Genomic DNA, 19,917 nt, shown 5'->3' with positions numbered 1-19,917 from the left:
TGGTAAAAATCCCTTAACTTTAATTTAGCTTCTACTTTTATACATTTAATTACTTACAATTAAAAAAAAATGCCTAATCTTTCACTAACCATCTTATTGTTCTCATGAATTCAAGAGGTAGCAAAGGTAACAAGTCTGTCCACACAGACTTGCTCTTTAGTGAGGGAGGAAAGCTAAAAACATACACACACACAAAAAATAAAATAAAAAAATAATAAAAAAGTACCTATGGAACTTGTAGCAAGTCCAGCCTACATCAAACCCCCTCCCCACCCACCCACCCTAGAATTAACCTCAGACCTTCCAGTTCAAACATTCACATAAACGTTACAATGGTTTTTCCTTTAATAAAACAAGTACCTCTAAGCAAAGAATATTCATACGAAACTACTAGAAAAGTAAAGACGACCCCCTGCTCACTGAAAGAAATTCCCAGGGCATCCAGTCCCTGTTCAGTCATGGGTAAGGCAAAAGAGGTTTGCATGTTTTATGGGAGGAGCTGGCACGTGGTTATGTGTGCCAAGGACAAAGATCAAAACCAAAATGGGGAGGGATGGTAAGGGAGGCTTTGCCATTTGTTAAATGAAGTACTGGGACTGGTGCAGCCCTGAGAGCTGCTCCTCACCATCGCCAGCCCAGGGGGACAGGGGTGGGCTCCACCACTGCTGTGGCTTTCCCACAGTCTCTGGAGGGACTGCCAACCCCGTGAGATGGTCCACAGACTCAGCTTCTGCACTTGAGAATGCTGCTATTTCACAGCTACTTAGGCCACTGAAAAGGTGTATTTTGTTGTTTTTTGTTTTTTTTTAATGGCAAGAAATACCCCTACTGAGTTTGGTTTTAAGAGAGGAGATGAGTACAGTGACAGGAACACAGAAAGAGGCAGGGAGGGGGAGCCAGCAGAGACTGAAAGTTCCCCAAGGTCCCCCTACCTGCTTCAGATAAACAATATGGCAATGAAGTCGATGTGTGCAAAAAGAAGAGACATTTCTTGCCAGGTCATCAAAATTTGAAGGGAGACTGGGACTAAATGCATCAGCTTGGCTGTGGACCTTTCTTTTCTTAAAAAAAGGAAAAAAATGAACTTTTTTTTTAAATGTTAAAGCTACATTTGTTTAGGCCTCTCATGACTGAACAGAGTATGGGGAGTTGCCCCCTTTTTTTTTTTCTTTTTTCTTTTTTTTTTAAGCAGCAAGTCTACAGAAAGGTAAATCACTGCGGATGGGCTTGAAGCTCATTCTGGAGTCTTTGGCTTATGTGGGAGAGGTATGCATTCGCAGGTGGCTGATCAGATTGCGCTGCTGGGTGAATTTCCCACCACACAGTTGACATTCGTAAGGTTTTTCTCCTGAGTGGACACGCATATGCTCTGTTAGTCGGTACTGCCGGGTAAAGCGCATCCCACATTCCTCGCAAGCAAAGGGCTTGAGCCCCAGGTGGCTGCGCATGTGCCGTGTCATGGTGCCACGCTGTGTGAACATCTTGCCGCAGATGTTGCAAGGGAAGGGCCGCGTCAGCCAGTGAGTCTTCTCGTGCTGCCGCAGCGTGGCCGGATCCTTGTAGCTCTTCTCACACACTGAACACTTGAAGGGCCGGGACTCCGCAGCGTAGGACTGATTGGGGTTGGACAAATCCTCAGCTTCATCCTTGCTGCCGTACGTGCCTTCCTCCTTGATGTAAAGGTCTTCCTCGGTGTGCGTTTCCACGTGGGCATTGAGCTGCTCAGAGCTCGGGAAGCCTTTGCCACAGGGAATGCAGACATACAGGTTGTCACCATAGGCCACTGGCTCAAACCCCTCCTGCCGGTAGACGTAGTTGGCACTGGTATGGCCGCCGCTCTCGCTCTCACTCTGGCCACTGTCATCACTGTTCTCCTTACCGTTTTCTACCTCCTCCTTACACGGGTAGGGCAGGTCTGCCCCGTAGGCCCCAGCCAGACTCCTCTCCACAGACTTGGACAAGGGCCCCAGCAGGATACCATTGGGCAGCCCTTCACCCTCGTCCCTGTCTTTGCCCCCTTCTTTTCGGTCAAAGGCGTTGTCTTTCTTGATCCACTCCTTCTTGCGGGACGAGTGCCGGAGGCCCTTGCGCTGGCTGCTCTCTGTCAGTGAGTGGTGGCACTCCTCACCCAGATCCATCTCCATGGGGTCGCTGCTGTCCGCCATGCTGTGGGGGGCTCCGACGCCGGGCTCGTCGAACGATGAGGCACTGTTGGCTGCAGGGGCTGAGGCAGATTGGGGAGAGCCGTGCTGGCTTTCGCTGTGCTGCGTGTCATCGTGGGAGGCTGCGGCAGGGAGCGAGGGGCTTTTTTTGGACAGGTCAAGGCCTAGTTCCTGGTCACCGGTGCTCCCGTTCGCACTGCTGCTCCCACCGCCGTTCTTGCTGGTTCCCCTGCTTAAGGAGTGACAGTTCTCTTGGTTGGAGCTGCTGATGAAGACCTCGTCATCAGAGAGCTTTCCCTTTGACAGCTCCTTTGAGTGCGAGCCCTTCAACCCCTCATTTGACCCTGAATAGCGAGCTTGGATGACTGAAGCAGTGGAAAGTCTCTGACTCCTGGCAGATCTCCCAACACCAAGGCCACCGGCCTTGCCAGCAAAGGACTTGCCGTTCCGCTTCAGCTTCTTTCTGCAGAGAGCTGCCAGGTCGTGCAGTTGGAGGTAGCTTGCTGCGGTGAGGAGAGCATTAAAGTTCTGTTCACCAGGCTGGTCAGTCGTTAAGAGCTTGCCAGTATAAATAAAGTCCAAGATCTGCCGGAACACGGTGGGGTTCACCATGTCCGTGTCTAAGTTTATCAGGTTGTCATGCAGGACAAGGGATTTGAAATACATGCTGCTGGCTGCCAGGATGTTCTTATGGGCACGAAACAGGGCATTTTCTACCACAATGATCACATCACAGAGGAAACCTTTGGCTCGTTGCTGGTTCAGCTGCAGTAGCAGTTGTTTGGCATGATTTGGCAGTTCCATCTCCACCTTCTCGTCCTCTCACCTTCACCCTACCACCTGAAAAACACGAGGAAGAGAGGTGTGAGCGTGCTGTCTCCACTAGAGCAGGTTACATTTCATAGACTGGTTTAACACAGTGCAGACTATGTTAGGCTTGACACTGACTTGGGAGATCTAAGTACATTGAGCCCTGCAAGCTGTGATCCTGCTGGGAATACAGAGAGAAATATTTCTCATGCTAAGACTTGATTCAAGTCTTTCAAAAATCAGATTTGTAATTATCTCTTTACAAAAGTAATTGTCATTGGCTGGAATCACTATTCAAAAGATACCAGCATGAAAACAATAGTTAGGTACAGAGGAAAGCTCTTTTCTCGTGACACAGACTTGAAGGGAGTATGAGAAGTGAGAAAAAGAGGAAGAAAAGAGAAGCATCTACTTCACTGTCATTTGCATATCTGAGCATGTAAAATAATTAGCATAAACTGCAGCTTCCCTGCTTTAATGTGGAGTTTGTTTCTTGGCCGTTACATGTTGAAATCTTGTAACACCCAGCTGCTCTGGGGTTGAGAAAATGACATGTAGCAACTAAATCCATTGAAGATGGAATTACCCACACTGAGGTGTGAATGGGAAGCCTCCTTAAGAGAATAAAAAGCTGCTTTAAAAACCACTTCCCTGGCTATGTCCATATCCCAATCCATTAACACGTAGGGTTAGAATCAACCCTCAACTGGCTGAAATTCAGGATGCTGAGCTAGCTAAATGTCACCAAATGTCTTCATAAATCTGAAACATTTTTCTCAAGTTAATTTTGTTCTGTCTTTAATTTATGAATAATTTTGTTTAAAATAATAGAGTTAAGTAGCATATCTCAAGTCACAGTTTCTCTATCCTGAAATACTGTAAAGAGAGGAAAATTGTGGTTACCTGCATATAGTTAATGCATTTCACAAACAGTAGTCATGATGTATTTTAGTTTAGATGTTTATATTGGCCTTCCCAGTAGTATGGACTGTAGGAAACAGCCACATTGAGATATGTCAGAACTAACTGCAGTTGCACGTTAGGTAGATATTACAATCAAACCCAGAATTCAATCTGGGACTGCATTTGGGAACCCAAGATCAATTTTTTTTCCTTGTTTTTTGGAAGGCTTTTTGGTGCGTGTGCGTTTGTTTGAAAGTGCCAACTACTACTTGCATTTATCCATTAAAGTTAATTTAAAATAGTTTCTGAGGTTTAAAAGGAGGAATTAAATACCAAATTAACAACAACCACCATTTAGCCTTCTACTTCCTTTCTTCCTTTCCCAGTTCATCATATTATTGAAACATTTCTCTTATTGAAGGAGAAGCAAGCCATAAATAGAGAAATTAAGAGCTTAAGCTCTCTCTTAAAAACATCATCAGTTAATTTTTTTATTGTTTGTGTGTTCCATTACCACACTCTGTCCCATCAGAGTTCAAATGATGAAGCATTAGACTGCATTATGTTCCCTCTGTGCCAAGTGTAGGTACACAACAAAAAGAAATAAGGAGTGATGCATTTAGTATAAAAAATTGCTTCCCTCAAACCTGATCCTTACTATGTGATGATAAATAGAAAGACTGCATTTGGCAGAAAGGTGGTAAATTTACATCATCCATTTCTGCACAACAGAGAAGTTTTGCTTTATGAAAAAAGCTACCAAAAAGATAAAAAATGAAGTATTTCCTCCAGCATTGTTGCTTGACTTCCCTGGTACTTTTCCTAACAGATCTGCCAAGCAGGTGCCTCCCTTTTTCCACAGGACACAGCTCTTTGCTTGTTTGCTGGTCAGCCTGGTGCTTGCTTATGCTTTTGGTGGAATTTCTTGGTGGCTCTTCAGTGCAGCAGCACCTAATTTAGCATCCCCACAGATCCCTCTGGCTCATCACCCTGACCCACAGCTAAAGAGGCTGCTCTGCTTCCCCATTTGATTTTGTTTCAGCAATGGATGGCAACTCAAGAACATGGTGGATTCACCGCGGTGCCTCTGTGCATGGATGTTCCCAGAGCTCGATGCCTTTAGAAAGGGTGGCAGCCAAAAGGAGGAAGTACAGGCTTGCCATGGTGCTAGTTCCACCCATAGTATTTCTGTAATAGAAACTCACCCTGCAGAATCAGAAAAATGTGATAGGACAGGGGCTCCTGTCCTCCCCTGAGCAGTGCTGAGCATTTAAAAACCAAGTTTTGATGTAATTAGTCTGATCAGAGTTGCAGGATAGAGGATGCAGCATGTCTGGTTCTTGTGGATTGCTTCCAGAATTGCTGATTAAGGGGAAGAAGCAGCAGCACAGAGGCACAAAATACCCACTTTTATCTAGCCAGGCCAGTAAGAGCCCTTACTTCTGGGTCACTGAGATACATCGATAGGGGAGGACAAAAACATGGCTTGCAACTTAACAGCATCTTGCTATATAAATGCATCCTGCATTTACAGCAAGATACAGCCCAGTACTACAGATAGCAGGAAACAGCCTAGCACTACGATTTCACTGCAAGCATCGTGGTGCTTTGCCATGCATGTAACACACAAAATCCCTGGGTATGATTTTTAAGTGTTCCATAAAGGACAAATATGGGAAAGGAAGGGAAACAGTAGAGCCAATATTTTCTGCCTAAACAAAGTAGTCGTAATAATAATATTACTGAAGTTTAAGTAGGCTTATTTCCCATTGATGTAGCACTAAGAGCAGAGGTCTAGAAATCACTGGATTCAACTTGTCTAAGCCTTAAGGCTTAAAACAGCTATTAATGCAGAATATTTTTAGTGTTTTACTTTTTTTTGTTTTACTTTTTTTTTTCCCCTTTCTCCCTTAAATGATATTGAAACCAAGTAATGAGCCAACAGAGAAAGCCCTGGAAAGAGAGTTAGAATTCTAATTCTGCTACTGACCTTCATGAGAAAGATAATATTATTACTGAGTATGTTCTGCTGCATAAAAACTAGCATAGTACAAGTTGTTTAAATTACCTCTATTTATCTCACGTGTCAAATTTTAGAGGACTGCTCATGTTCAGTAGGACATATGTATAAGGTAGGCTATTACCTTCTGTAGATTTCAAATGCAGTGGTCTGGTGTAAGCAGTATAACCATGCCTATCAAATTTGAATTTGTTAGCTGAAGTCTAACGCGGATTTAACAACCCCCAAAAAAATGAATGTAATGAATCAAGGCAGCAAAACCTTCAACCAAGCTTAGAGCATTGTGTTTAAAACATTGTCAGAATTGCCCACCAAGGGCTTTGCCCAGGACAGGAGTATGGCTCAGAGAACTCTCCTTTGGCTGATGTCCCTTTGTTGACAAAAGCCTTGTAGCAGCCTGCCTTGTGTATCTTGTGCAGTCCTCAACAAAAATAAATCCAGTCCAGATATTTCAGAGAGGTGTCTAGTTACAAACCCTTCTTTGACCATGATGCATTTCAGAGGTGGAGGAGGAAAGGTGTGTTGGAAAAGTTGTTAGCAAAAGAGAAGCAGGCATTATTTCTTAACTTATGGCATTCCTAGAATCTCACTTCTAGCTGAAAGCATGGGACCTAGGACAACTGCAAGTTTAAATCTTGTTTAAAAGTTATTTGCTCAAAGAAATGGCAGGTGCAGCCTCAGAAAGGCCTTGCTATCCATTCGTTTGCAGGGAGTGTCTCTTAACAAACCGTAACATTTGACTAACATCACCACAACCCTCCAAAGCCCTAAAAAATCATCACAGTGGGTTTATACTTCTTGTATTTCAGTATCATTTTTAATAACCCTTCCTTTTCTGTTTTCTGGAAAGAAAAAAAAAAAAACAAAACACCAAAAAAAACCACACTCCCAGTTCAGAGGAGCCCTGGTTCAGAAAAGGCTCAGGTGCATTTCTAGTAAAAAACCCAACTCCCCAGACCTCAAGAATACATAAATGTCCACTGGGGCCACAGTCTTTAAACACTGAATGTGGTGTGCAAAATTTCACCCATTTGTAGTTAAAAGAGGATTACAGAAGGCTCTGGACAAATGGCAGCAGTGATGGTCTTTTCCCAGATTCAGCTTGGGTTTCTCACATTCAAGACACTTTTTTCAGAGCAGTGAACCTGCTCAAATACTCCCATGCTAGAAGGGAATGAAACAAGGCTAAGACTCTCCACTACCTCCACCATATCCATGACACTGAGACACAGCACATGCAAAGACATGAGAAGTACAGGGCACAAATCACAGAATACAGTAATGCTGCAAGCAGATGCCACACATCAAACAAAGCTTTGCAAGCTAAGAGCCGACAGCACCTTCATACCCAACACTGCCCCAGGAGCTGGGAGCTGCGAGCTGCTGTGCCCAGCCTGGGGCACACCCTGACCCCAGGGGCTCTGCAAACACACAGGCTGCTCCTGCAGCTGTGCTGCTCTCACTACAGCAGGAAAAAACTTCATTTGCTCTCAATTTGCACAAAGACTCTGGACACCACAGAAAATGAAATTGCTAAACAGAGGAGAAGAGAAATCCCTTCACCTCTTTCACCAGTATAAAATCTACATATTCACTACAGGTTTGATTCTCTTTAATATCACTAAATCTCTATCCAAAAGTAATTGCTGAATGAATGCTAAATGTGTTATCTTAGCAACTTCTGGCAGGAGATGCTCTTTGATTTCATCTCTGAGTTATAGATTGCAGCACATGAATATTGTTTACCTTTTAAGAAGCAACACCAGTGAAGCAAAGAATCAATCATAAACAGATCTAAGGAATCACTCATTTCACGTAGAGGATTTGTGGCTGGATGAGAAGGCTAGACACCAAGCACCTGAACAGTGAGTTAACAGTACTGCAGATAAAAACCAACAAACAGATTAGATGTGATGTATCAAATTAGATGCTGTTAAAACATCAGCCTACTGTGCATGTTATAATAGACCCAGGAAAAGACAGTGGCCTGCTTACTTATTGCTCCACCTTCCCAAGCAGTTGGGCTGCACTGAGCAGACACTGCAGCAGTGAGCATGGGGAAGAACAAGACAAAACGAAATCCACTGTTTCCTACATAGCTCTCTCCCACCAATGTGACATTAAAAATGCTGTGTCCAGCTGCTACTGGAACTGAGTGAAACTGAAACAGATGACTTCTGCACCCTTCAGCTTCAGATGAACCAACTTTTTTTTGAGCACTTGATGACCCCACTGGGAAGAGAGCTTTCCTGTTCCCCACTGGCTTATCTGATCTTCCTTTCCCCACATCCCAACAGAACCAGGACCCTCAGAGGTGTCAGTGCAGTGGGTGGTTCACAGCCACTAACCTGCCCCCAGGAGTTGCACTTGGCAGGTCATTAGCCCATGACTTTTAAAGATATTCACATTCTAGAACAGCAAAAGCACGGGGAGAAGTGCTGGAACTGCGTTATTCCAAATGGTTCCCTATCCCCAGCCCCTTGGAGCAGTCAGATAGCAGAATTCAGAAGCTGAGGCACAAACATGCATTTTCATCACTGGCAGTGGAGCAGCAAAAGCTCTGTGAAGAAGGCTCAAGCAGAAAACAGGATGCAGCACCCTTGTTTTTCTCACACAAATATTTAGCACTTTAAAATAGCTAAGACCAACATGTGAAGTTACTCAGGCAGAGGTCTGCAGAGCTGGGGGAGGGAGAGAAAACATGCAGGACAGATCAGGATGTGCAGCTGATTTTGCAGGTGTGGGCATGGAAAAGCGAAGGAAAATGGAGGATGGAGGATCATTTTGCAGAGGATACCACATCAGCAAACTGAAAATGGCCCTTGTTTAATTTGTTACATTCCAATTAGTGCCAGGCAGAACTGCCCTCCTGGCTCCCCGAGGCAGCTCTTGCAGGACTCCTGCAGAAATGGCCCAGCTTTGCTTAGGGACATGAGCACCTGTCTGGTACCTCTGTGCGGCAACGTTTGGATATCTGGGACATGGGCAATACCTGCTCAACTGCTACCAGCTCCTGGCCCAAAAAGGAGAGGAAAAAAAAAGAGTGAGATGATTTCCCAGTCCCTTCTCTCATGTTCTAGAAGAACAAGGAGAGCCTGACATGGCTAGGCCCTTCTCTACTGCATGGCAAACTTCCCAGGGAAGGGGAATCTCCGTGGGTGAAAAGGGAAGGAGCTCTGTGTGCATGAAAGCACTAAAATCAGGAGAGCAAAGTGATTTCCAGTCAGTGCAAGGCTGCAGCAAAGCAGGAACACCCTGCTATACAAGCTGAAACTGTGAGCAGTAGAATGCAGATTTAACCACTTGGTTGCCGCTTACCATGCCAGGTACATTGGGCTAAAGGCACCTCCATCCAGTGCTGCCCGACGTGCCAGGTACATCCCATGATGTTCCATTGAAATCACAACAGGCCATCAATAGAACGTGGCTGCACGGATGCAGAATGGAGAACCAGCAGGGACGCTGTTAAATGCAATTAAAATACTGCAATCAAAATTGAAACGTACATTTTAATACAGCCACCTGCCTTAAATGTGTAACTGCTAGAACAACCTCCCCTCCACCCATCTCCCACAGCTGGTGAACTGTGACAGAAGCAGAACAGGACTCTGCAAGTTTCTTACAGATGCTCCCTGGCCACTTGTGTTCATGGCTCCCAAGAGCACTGAGCTTCAGGGGGACCAGTTCACATGTATCCAAAACCAGCAGATCCCAGGATGTCTGCACCAGCTTCCTTCTGCCCAGAAATTCAGGCAATGAAAAATCATCACCATGCAGAAATGCCTCTCTGACAAGAACAGCCTGGTGCCAGAGCTTTTGGTCTCATTCCCAACACAGTACAGCAAAGAAACACTTCAAACCTGATCCACTGTGTTGTCCCCATTTCCCTGTCCCTCTTCCCAAGCCTCTGAAAATATCTTCTAGAGATGTTATGGCATTGGACCAGGCTGGATACTTTGGTGCAAGGTGGAAGAAGACGACACTGTGTACCCTCTCCTATTTATAATGATGCTTCAGTGATCATTTAATCTCCATTCTTGGAGACTGGAGATCAAGTTGATTCATGGTGAACTGCAGCTTGTATGCGCATCACAAAACTTAAGGCCTGTAATTCCACCCCCCCTGCCCAAAGAAAAAAGCAACATCATCTTTTCCATGTCAGGGAAAGGCACACAGCACAGCCACCCTAGGTTTGACAAGCTGGTTGTATCCTCTGCAGTGCATCTCCTTCCCATGGACCTCCTCATCAGCTCCAGCAGGATTATCGTGGAGCAGTCTCAGGGTAGATGCTAAGAACAGGTTCCTTTCTACAAGTGGTGATGCTGCCCCAGTGAAAACAAACAAAGAAAGCCCAAACCCACCAAAAACCAGTACAGAAATAACCCTGCAGCCTGGCAGGGATTTAACATGGGTTTTTGGACCCTGATGGTAAAGTGAAACATGTGCATAGCTTTTATCACATTGATGGCTGCATGTCTCCAGCTGTGTTTCTGGAGATAGAAATCTTACATTTTATAAGTGAGAATACTATTGATTATCAGCCTTAAAAGATAAAAGGCCAAATGAAAAAGACCTATAATATTTAATGTTGAATGAAAGAGAGCATGAAGGTGGACACAGGCCTGAGAAATGGAATGGGTTGTCATGAAAAGGACAGAGTATAAGAAGATAGTTCATTCTTCCTGAACATCTGCTGGGCTTAGGCCCAGGACAGTGTTCCCATCATTCCCACCTGCACACTTATCCCCACAACTCTGTAACCAAACCCCTTTCACACTGAAATAATAGATCTTTTGTATTCAGATCACCCTGTTTTGACTGCTGTAGGCTGAAGATTTTTAAATCTTGTCAATTTAATGAAGAAGTGAAATGTAAGCAACTGTTTGCCTACTGACCTGGGCTGTGCTCAGTCAGGAGCATTTGCTGAACCAGTCTGAACAGACCACTGCCAGCATGAACAGGCCAACCCACAGTTAACTACCACACTTGAAGCACCCTGGGCAAGAGCTCCAGGAATTTGGAGCTCCCCCCTCTCCAGAAGATCACGCTCTGCACAGCATTAGAGCAAGCTGAACTCTGGCTGAATCTCCCAGCATCTCAACCATAAGCAATACCAGCAATTCTCAGTTTAACAGAGGCTGTATGCTGCATAAAGGTATTTCTTGAACAGCAGCTCAAACATGAGGTTTTTCCCACCCAGATTACATCAATTTACTTCTCGCCACTGTGAAGCAAGGGCTCTTCTCCATAGTTGCATTCCCCTCTAGGGCAGAGTTTAGCAGAGAACTGCTCCAACCAAAGGTGTTTCCTACTGTTAGAACATCTCACTGCAGTCAGAAATGAAGCTTCCTGCCAACTCCTAAACAGAGTGCTTGTATATTATACATTTATTGTCACTGCTGACACATAGGAGACCTGGACTACCCAAACCTCTACTGGGAGGAGAAGGGGAGAGGCATGGACATTGCAGATCTTGTCAGCCAGAGTCCAGCATTAAAAACTCCTGCATATCCACAGAGCACAGCTGATCTCAGTGCAGTGACACAAAACAAAGCTTCAGAAGCTCATGACCACTTAGTAACCAGCAGTAGACTCTGGGCTCTTCTTCTCATCCTACAACTGAGCAAACTCAGTTTTAGTTGTACCTGCATTGCAAGTAGTAAAGGCAACTCCAATGTCCAATGCTAATCTCATTTAATTCATTTATTTACTCTCTATTGCATGAAAATAACAACATATTGAATGAAGTAGCTCAAAGGCCCCTTTGGTATGCAAAATTTCTGTTTCCCAGCCACCTCTGAGCCTGTGCAGAATTCTCCCTTTACAATGCAAGAATTCAGGACATGAATAAAGGATCGTTGCTACCTCCCAGTTAATCCTAGAGAGTGCCAGTCTTGGGCCCTGTCCCTCAGTAAGGTGGCCATTGGCAGGGGGTGCATGGGGTGCCAGCCTCATGCTGAGCATCGCTCTGAGGGCAGCAGCACAGCCAGCACTGTGGAGAAGGAGGAATGTCATGACCCCCTTCCAACCAAGACTGTCCTACAGGACACTCCCAGCTGCAGCACTGCTTTAGGGCTCTGAGTCACCACAGGTACAAGCTGATAGCAGGTTGTGAAATGCAGTAATACTGGAGCAAATGCATGACCCTTTCAACTGTCCCTGCAGCTGGGGAGGGATCTCCAGGACAGGGATGAGGCAGGCAGCTGGAACTAGTGACTGTGACTCAGACTCCTTAGTTACACGATTTGTTAGAGCAAACAAAGCCTCAGAGCACAGGAAAAATGGGAACAGGTTTGATAAAGATCCTCCCGATCGGCCTGTTTATTCTCATTTCTTGTGTGGACTCTGCAAACGTTTCTGCAGAGAGGAGCAGTCTGCACAGGAGCATCTGCACTCACAATACTGCTAATATCAGTGTCCATGCTGAGGGGGGTAGTGACTGCCTGGGACCAAAATGTCATCTCTCTCACCAGAAGCCAGAGCAGTGGTGAGCACAGCGTGCACGAAACAAGCACTGCTGTCTTGTTTTTTTTCCAATGAGAAAAAAAATCTCATTCTCTTTACTCATATCTATAGATCCAGCAACAGTTCTTAATATGAATGATACCTTAAAAATAGCACTTTTAGCACTTAGCCACATTGCTTTTTCTTTGCTTTTCCCCCAAAACTGACCATACACAGGCCTGTACTTAGCAAAGAAATCTTTCTAAGTTTTACTTTGCTGAAGTCTTTCAAGCAAGCCACTCTAAGAATTGGTCCCAGCAGCATTAGGGCTGTACTGCCTACCAAACATCCCTCCAAGTCAGATGCTTAACTCATCACCCTGAATCCTTTGTACTTGATTCTCTGCAGCCACCAAGAAGTCTCAGCACATCTGAGCCTGGCAAATGACAGAAGGCCAGAAAGCCACTATTGCTTGTAAAAGCAGAAGGCCTAACAGACTCAAAGTTCCACAAAATGCCTGTATTGCATCCAAATGACCTAATGGGAAAGCAGAGTTTACTCACTTTCAAAATTCTTGATTTCTTTGGCTGCTTTTCCTCAACCCCTACTTCTTATTTTGACTGTTTTATTCCTCTGTCTTCTTCACTTGAGACTTCAAGCATTATTTAAACTCAGCTCACAGACTGCAGGGAGGTCACTCTATGTATGTTTCCAAAATCCCCCTTTCCCCAGCAAGGCTGCCATCCTGCTGGTTTGTCCTGCAGCCCTGCAGGACCTGGGGCACATTTGGCCAGCCCTCCCTGACAGACAGCTTCTCAGCCTGGGGGATTACAGCCCCAGGCACGTTATGAAAGGCAGCCCAGCAAGGTCATGGGGTGCTGAAAACTTTGCTACAGTCCAAAGCACAGGATCTGCCTCCTTTCCTTCCCTGCACACTATTCTTGTCAAGGCCAAGGATTTCCTGGCAGTCCTCAAAGTACACAAATTATAGCCTTTTGTCATGAATTAAGACTTCAAACTTCTCTTCATTTTAAGAAAGTAGAAGGGGTGGAGCAAAGCAGGGGGAAAGGTACTTTTGCCTAAGATTTGGTTTTGAAAAGGGGATTGACAGCCTATGTATGTGCTTTATCCTGTAATCTGAAAGCTCCTCGGGACAGGACCCTTAAAAGTATTTTATGCTGGACCATATACAGAGCAAGGGAACTGGCAGCTCCCTGCATCCATTCCAGTCTGCTCAGCTTCTCCTAAATCAACACTGCCAGAAGGCAAGACAGCCCTATAACAAATTAGCACTGCTCACAATTTGTTGAAGTTGCTGTTGCATTGTTTGTTTATTTAAAACACGCGCAAGCACACACACACACACAAACCTCCCGAGCCTGCTCTCTGCTGCCATCCCCCAAACTCCAGATCTGCAGTCTCAGAGAGCCGAGCAAAGGCTGTGGATTAAAGCCATGCAGAGCTACAGCCACTGTGCTGGGACTCTGCTTGGGTTTTCTCTTTCACTACAAGCAAAACCAAAGAATGCCCACATTATTCCAGCCTGGAACATCATGCTGTAGAAATCCTTATTTCAGCACCTGAATAGGAAAGTGTTGTTAAGAAAAAGAAAGAGCCACAGGCTTGAAAGGACCCAGTGCTAATAAAACTCTTAGTGCTAATGCTATTTATGAACATCCAAGGGATAATCTGCACCCCTTATCAGCCCACAAGATTATAAGATCTTTAAAATAGGAAACATGTCTTACTTCATAAAGCACTATATAAGTTTACAAAGCACAATATTAGTGGTAATAAATAATTGTCAAAGTTGAGCACAGAGGTGGCTGTAAAACCTGAAGCACCATCCCTGTTCCCATTTCATTCTGAGCTCTGTGTAGCAGCACACTCTTGCCTAAGAATGTCCAGTGCTACTTGTATAGCACAGTGCATGCTTGTGCTGACTTGGTCTCTTATGCACCAATCTGGTTTTATTTTAAGGGATGATCTGTGAAATGTGCTATGCTTTTACTCACAGTGCAGAAAGTAATGTTTGATCATGAGGTGATCACAATGAGGGTGATTTTAAAGAGCTGTAGTAGATTCTTATCCTTCCACCAAAGAGTTCAGTTTGGCAGCCTGAGTGTGCCAGCAGTGATTCCTCTGCACAGCATTTCTATCTGTAGGCAATTAGCACACACAGAGCACCCAACTATCACAGCCATTGCTCACCAGCTCCATCATGCAGCCCATAGAGACAGCTTCCCTTCTGCTTCTCTTGGTGTCTATGACAATAAGCTCTGGGCTGGAGAGCTTATTGTTAATTATTATTGTTTATTATTAAAGTCAGCATCATCCACTCAAACACTAATATGCTTTCATTCAGGTTTTTTTTTTTCATTTTAGAGAAGTGTTTTTCTGTCTTATGAATGTTTTAATTTCTGGCTGCTGACAGATAACTGCATCATCCAAAGCATCCCTGCTCACTTGGGTTGAGCATGGCTTTGGTTTCTGGACAGCTGAATGCCACAGATACCACAGTTATCTACCAGTTTAACAAAAATTAAGGGAATTAAGAGATTTTCTATTCAGATTGAGACCTTTGCATTGAATTCTGCTGGTGTCAAAACATCATAATTTTATTCTTCAGTTAACCCATGATTTATCAAATGTTTAAATACTCAAGCTTTAGTATTTCAAAAGCTACTCACTTTATATTTGTCACATAAGGAAATTACTAAGCATTGTTTTTGTGCAATTTTTTCCCTGCCAGAAAAAAAATGCCTCAAAGAGCAGAGCTGAATGCATCACCCTCCTTCTTTCAGCATAATTAAAACCATCTCATTGGTAATTACTGTCCTCAAGGTGGGTGTGGGGGAGTGAAAATCTGTAACAGATTCTATTTTTAGAAGATAACCTTAGGAAAAACAGGAGGTACCAGAGAAACAGGCATGAGGGGTGAAGTTATGACAGTACTGAAACTAGCAGGAGACACAGGTGTACCAGGTGTCTGTGCCAGAGAGCTCTGAGAACACAAATGTGGCCACACCTCCTGCAAGATTTAGGCTTGGCTGGCAGGTTTCAGAGGCACTCAGAATTCAGAGACAATTCACATATTTAAAAGTTTGAGCAAGAGTTTAAAAAAAAAACAAAACCAAAACCAAACCCACACTAAAAGGTTATTTAAAACTTTGCTGGATCACTTCCCATGGAGTTCTCCCCTCTCAGCAAGGAAAGTGGTTAAATGAAGGAGAAAACAAACCAAAAAGCCAAGCAGAACCAAATCCTAAAAACAACCAGAGAGGCTGGAACTTCCCTAACACAGACGGAACAACAGAGCAGTTTTACAGCTACATAAATAGGATCAGAATCTGGCCCAAGGAGTAATACACATACAAACTTCTGCTAACAGCACAACAAACATCGATACCACACCTTACAGTGGAAGGAAAAAATAAAATTTTTCCGTCCTTACCATTTCCAGCAGAGCCCAGGGATGTAACAGCATCAAGAGACACCCAAAGGACGCAGAAAGTTCTCTTAGTGAGGACACATAATGTATCCTCTCTTGGCAATGTGCATTCCCAAACACCTGTACCGAGGATCCAGCTGCTCTCAGCCCCTGGCTGCACATTATTCAGCCACATGCAGCTCTGTCTCAGAGAAGGGCTGAATAAATTGTGGCATTGTTCCCCCACAGTGCAGGTGCTCAGAAGCACACACATCCTGAGGCTGCCCAGCCACAGGGATGTTCTGATGCCATCCAGCTTTCCCTGACCCACCAAGTCAGTCCACCTTGGCCTAATCTATTCCCTTCTCCAGGCATTTTCTTGGGAGGTACTTCACTCAAATAACATGTTTTAACAGCAGGAAAACCACCTCAAAATCCCAAACCAAACAAGCCAACACCTCTGAAGAACCTGAATAAGTCACATCCTTCTTATCACAAAGTATCCCCCATCACAGATGCTAACATGGCTGTCACACACCTGCTTCCTCTGGAACCTCATGTAAGAAGGCTGACAGTGATGCCCAATCCCCAGCCCCTTCCAGGAGCAGTCACTGCACACCCAGACCTACTCCAGACAATCAAAATTTTACAACAGGGTATGTAACGTGAAAGTTTAATCTTGGGCAGGCAAGAAATGGCAGGGACTTGCCTATTGAAAAATTAGGAGGTATATAGTAATTAATCAAATTGATTTAAAAGAGCCAGGTGCCTGTGTGAATGCTGGCCCTGGCAGAGACAATCCCAACCCCTGGCATTTGCTTACAAATAGGCAAGGTGCTTTGGCACAGCTACTCAATCCTTTGAAAAAGTTAGTTTTGACATGTTGGAAAAGGACTTGGATTTTTCAGCTGCTCTCTCTAAGTAGGAGGCAATTGAGACAACACACCCAAGAACTGCAGCAGACACCACTTTAAAATTTGTCTTCATTATGTTCTAATTTTTACACAACTCTCTAACATTAGCAATAGCCAGATGAAATTTTTCATCTTACTAAAAGCAGAGGAGAGGTCAGGAAAACACCATTACACATCATTTGTTCTTTCTCTAGTGATAGTCAGAGTCTAGAGTCCTGGCCCAGGGTTTCTACTTCTATTTTCCCTGTGATTCTTAAGCCAACAAACCAAATACAGTTAGTTGTCAGGTTTAGTGGGTTTCAAAATGAAATGTGTATTAAAAGGGGGATTTTTTATTATCACATTATTTAAAGGATTTAGTGAGGAATCTAAAAATCTGTGGAAGGGTTTGTTGGAGGGGGATTAGAAAGAGAAGAGCCTTATAAAAACAACCCAATCACAGGGCTTGTTCTTCTTCTCCACATAAAGTCATAGAATCACTTAGGTTGGAGAAGACCCCTAAAATCAAGTCCAGCCATTAACCCATCACTACCAAGTCCACCTCTCAACTGCATCCCCAAGTGCCCCATCTACACATCCTTTGGATAATCTCCAGAGATGGCAATTCCACCATTTCCTTGAGCAGCCTCTTCCAATACTTGATGACCCTTTCTTTGAAATTTTCCCTCATATCCAACCTAAATCTCCCCTGGTGCAACTTGAGGCCATTTGCTCTTGCCCTATTGCTTGTTGGGAGAAGAGACCAACCCCCATCAGGCTACAACATCCTTTCAGCCTTGTTGAACCTCACCCAAGTGGCCTCAGCCCATGGATCCAGCCTGTCCAGATCTCTCTGCAGAGCCTTCCTGCCCTCCAGCAGATCAGCACTCCCACCCAGCCTAGTGTCACCTGTGAGCTCACTGAAAGTGCCCTCAGCTCCCTTGCCCAGATTTCTGATAAGAACATGCACACTAAAGCCTGCCTTCCATTAGGGAAACAAATCCAAAAGACCTGGAAAACACTGCACTGAGACACATGGTGGGGAGGTTCTGAGAAGCAAAGCAGCAGCTGAAGTTACATGGAAATAACAACAACATTCACAGAAGTTCCCCTTGGATACATGTCAGCATGTGGGAATGAAGGATTACGATTGAGTATTTGCATTTCCCAGTCAGATGCCAAGATAGCAAAGCTGGCAGGCTGAGGTGTTGGGGCATTCCTTGAAGGGAGTCTCCAGCCATGAACACTGTGTGTACAGAGCTCTTCTGCTTGCAAGTGTCTCTCTCTCTCTCTCTCTCTCTAACAGTGAGTATTTTGAATTTTTTAAAATGTCCTCTAGGTTAGTGCTTATAAAAGTAAAGCATTAACAGCTCCAGCATGGCACAGGCAGCTGGGCAAGCTCTGCTGACGGACCCTTGCCAACACAACCCCAAATTAATCCTGTGCTCTGCTCCCAACCCACACACAGCAAGCAGGTAGTGCCATGGTGCCAACTGCTTCAGTCAGCAGGTAAGAGCAAAGTGCCACGTTATTAACTCTTCTAAAGGCCACAGCAGAGCATTCTGATCCCTGCATACAACAGACACCTGAATAATTAGAGTGCAGGGCTGAATCCTCTGGCAGACATGGCTTTTAAAATAAGACATAGCACTTCTGCATCATGGCCCTCTACCACAGATCTCAGTGCTTTTATGTTGCTTTTTTAAAGGCCAGCATTAACATTGCCAATAATACGTTACTTACCAGGTGAAAAAAAATTCCAAACCAAACCACACAAAAATAGAGCCATCATTACAGAGGATGAGGCATCATGATCTGTTTTAGGGCATCAAAGTCAGAGCCACCACCTAAAAGGTCAGGCCTTGCCCTCTTTCTGCATCAGCCCTGGTCTGGCTCAGCCTCACAAACCCCATGGTCTTCAGGGCAGCACAACAGAGCAGGCAGCAAAGCACAGCCAAGGATCAGGAACACTCTTGAGCACATCTGGCTGTAAAGCCAAATCCTACATGTCAGAGGTCACAGCAGTAACTGAGGATTGTGCTTCAACCCCCAAAACATCCTCTGGTATCCAGGAAGGCTGCTGGCAATAGGTGAAAGATGGTTGTGAGACAGAGGAACAATAAAGAAAAGGTTCTTGGAATTGTTGTTGACACCGTGTGGTGCATGCACAGTGAGAAGGCAGAGCAGAGCAGCACTGGGACCAGGAAGAGCTTCAAGGGAATATTCCTGTGGGCCTTTGGGCCTGAAATTCCCCTCTCCAACACCCCAGCCTCCATAGTCAGAAGTGAGATCAATGCCTAACTACACAAGATACTTCCACTTTGTAATGACCTTCATTCCTAGGTGATTAATTGTTGCTGACATCCTCCTTTGGAACTTTGTAGCAGCCCAGCAAGAATGAAAGTCTGGACATTCTCCCCAAAGTCCCCCAAATGCATCAGAAACTGGAATCTGCTGCAGGGCTGCAGTACCTTGTCTCAGCAGATTCAGTAACGAGGTCTTCTGAAACAAAGTGCAATCAGAGTTTCTGCCTGGACTTGCCAAAAGACCTTAATGCAAATAGAACTGCAGGAAAATTAGGGTGGACTCTAGTGGCTGCCTCCCCCTCAGGGTTTTGGGTTTTCTGGTTTGTTTTTTTTTTTTTTTTTTTTCCTCTCCATTCCTGATGAAATTCATTACAGTTGCATTTAAGCTGAGGTTGTGATTTAAATTTTCTAAAGCAGGCAGGACAGGTTTGAAAGCCTGATATATCAGAGTGTGTGTGCTTCCTGAGAACCCCGGCAGTTGCAGAGCCTCCCCCAAGGGGTGCCTGCTTGGTCCCCTCACCCCTTGGCATGTTTGCTGTCACACGGAGCAGTGGATTCCTGGCAAGTTGAGCAGGCTTGCTCCTTGCAGCCAAGCAGCCCCACATTCAAACATGCCACTACGTTCCTTGAAGGTATTTACAGTTTACTTTTTAGTGCTACTTTAAGTTCAAAGGGGCTAGTAAAGCCCCATTAAGCCATTTACATCAAACTGGTTAGTTAATTATCCTGTTGCAGGCTTTAAATTAGCAATTTATAACCCCTTCCCTGGAGATGCCAGTATTTAGAAACAACTCAGCCAGGACATTTTGCAGGGTGCAGTTAAGGAACAAAAAACACCACTAAACCAAACTATTCCCCCCTCAAAAACATATCCCCAAACAACCCAGAATAAATATCTTCAGTTTTTGATTGCACAGATCCTAACTTTGAGATAATCCAGTAGGAATAG

At 44.6% G+C, this 19,917-nt stretch overlaps 1 protein-coding gene across 5 annotated transcripts in view; it reads right to left on the bottom strand.

The window, feature by feature from the left end:
- Positions 1-323: 323 nt before the first annotated feature.
- Positions 324-19,917, bottom strand: part of HIC2 (HIC ZBTB transcriptional repressor 2) — a 72,011-nt gene continuing 52,417 nt past the window's right edge. For 3 of the 5 annotated variants that reach the window (XM_064727052.1, XM_064727050.1, XM_064727051.1), the window contains 2 exons: positions 9,214-9,357; positions 324-3,002 (listed from right to left, as the gene is read on the bottom strand). In XM_064727052.1, coding sequence (XP_064583122.1) covers positions 1,254-2,966 — 1,713 coding nt within the window. In that variant the 5' untranslated portion in view covers positions 2,967-3,002; positions 9,214-9,357 and the 3' untranslated portion in view covers positions 324-1,253. The remainder of the gene's footprint in view (positions 3,003-9,213; positions 9,358-19,917) is intronic. The other 2 variants (XM_064727053.1, XM_064727054.1) reach the window with 1 other exon arrangement.

The sequence above is a fragment of the Zonotrichia leucophrys genome, chromosome 15, assembly GCF_028769735.1.
Source record: "Zonotrichia leucophrys gambelii isolate GWCS_2022_RI chromosome 15, RI_Zleu_2.0, whole genome shotgun sequence".
NCBI classification, from domain to species: Eukaryota; Metazoa; Chordata; class Aves; order Passeriformes; family Passerellidae; genus Zonotrichia; species Zonotrichia leucophrys.
Note: the sequence above shows the minus strand (reverse complement) of the source record. Positions and strands in the feature narration are given on the sequence as shown.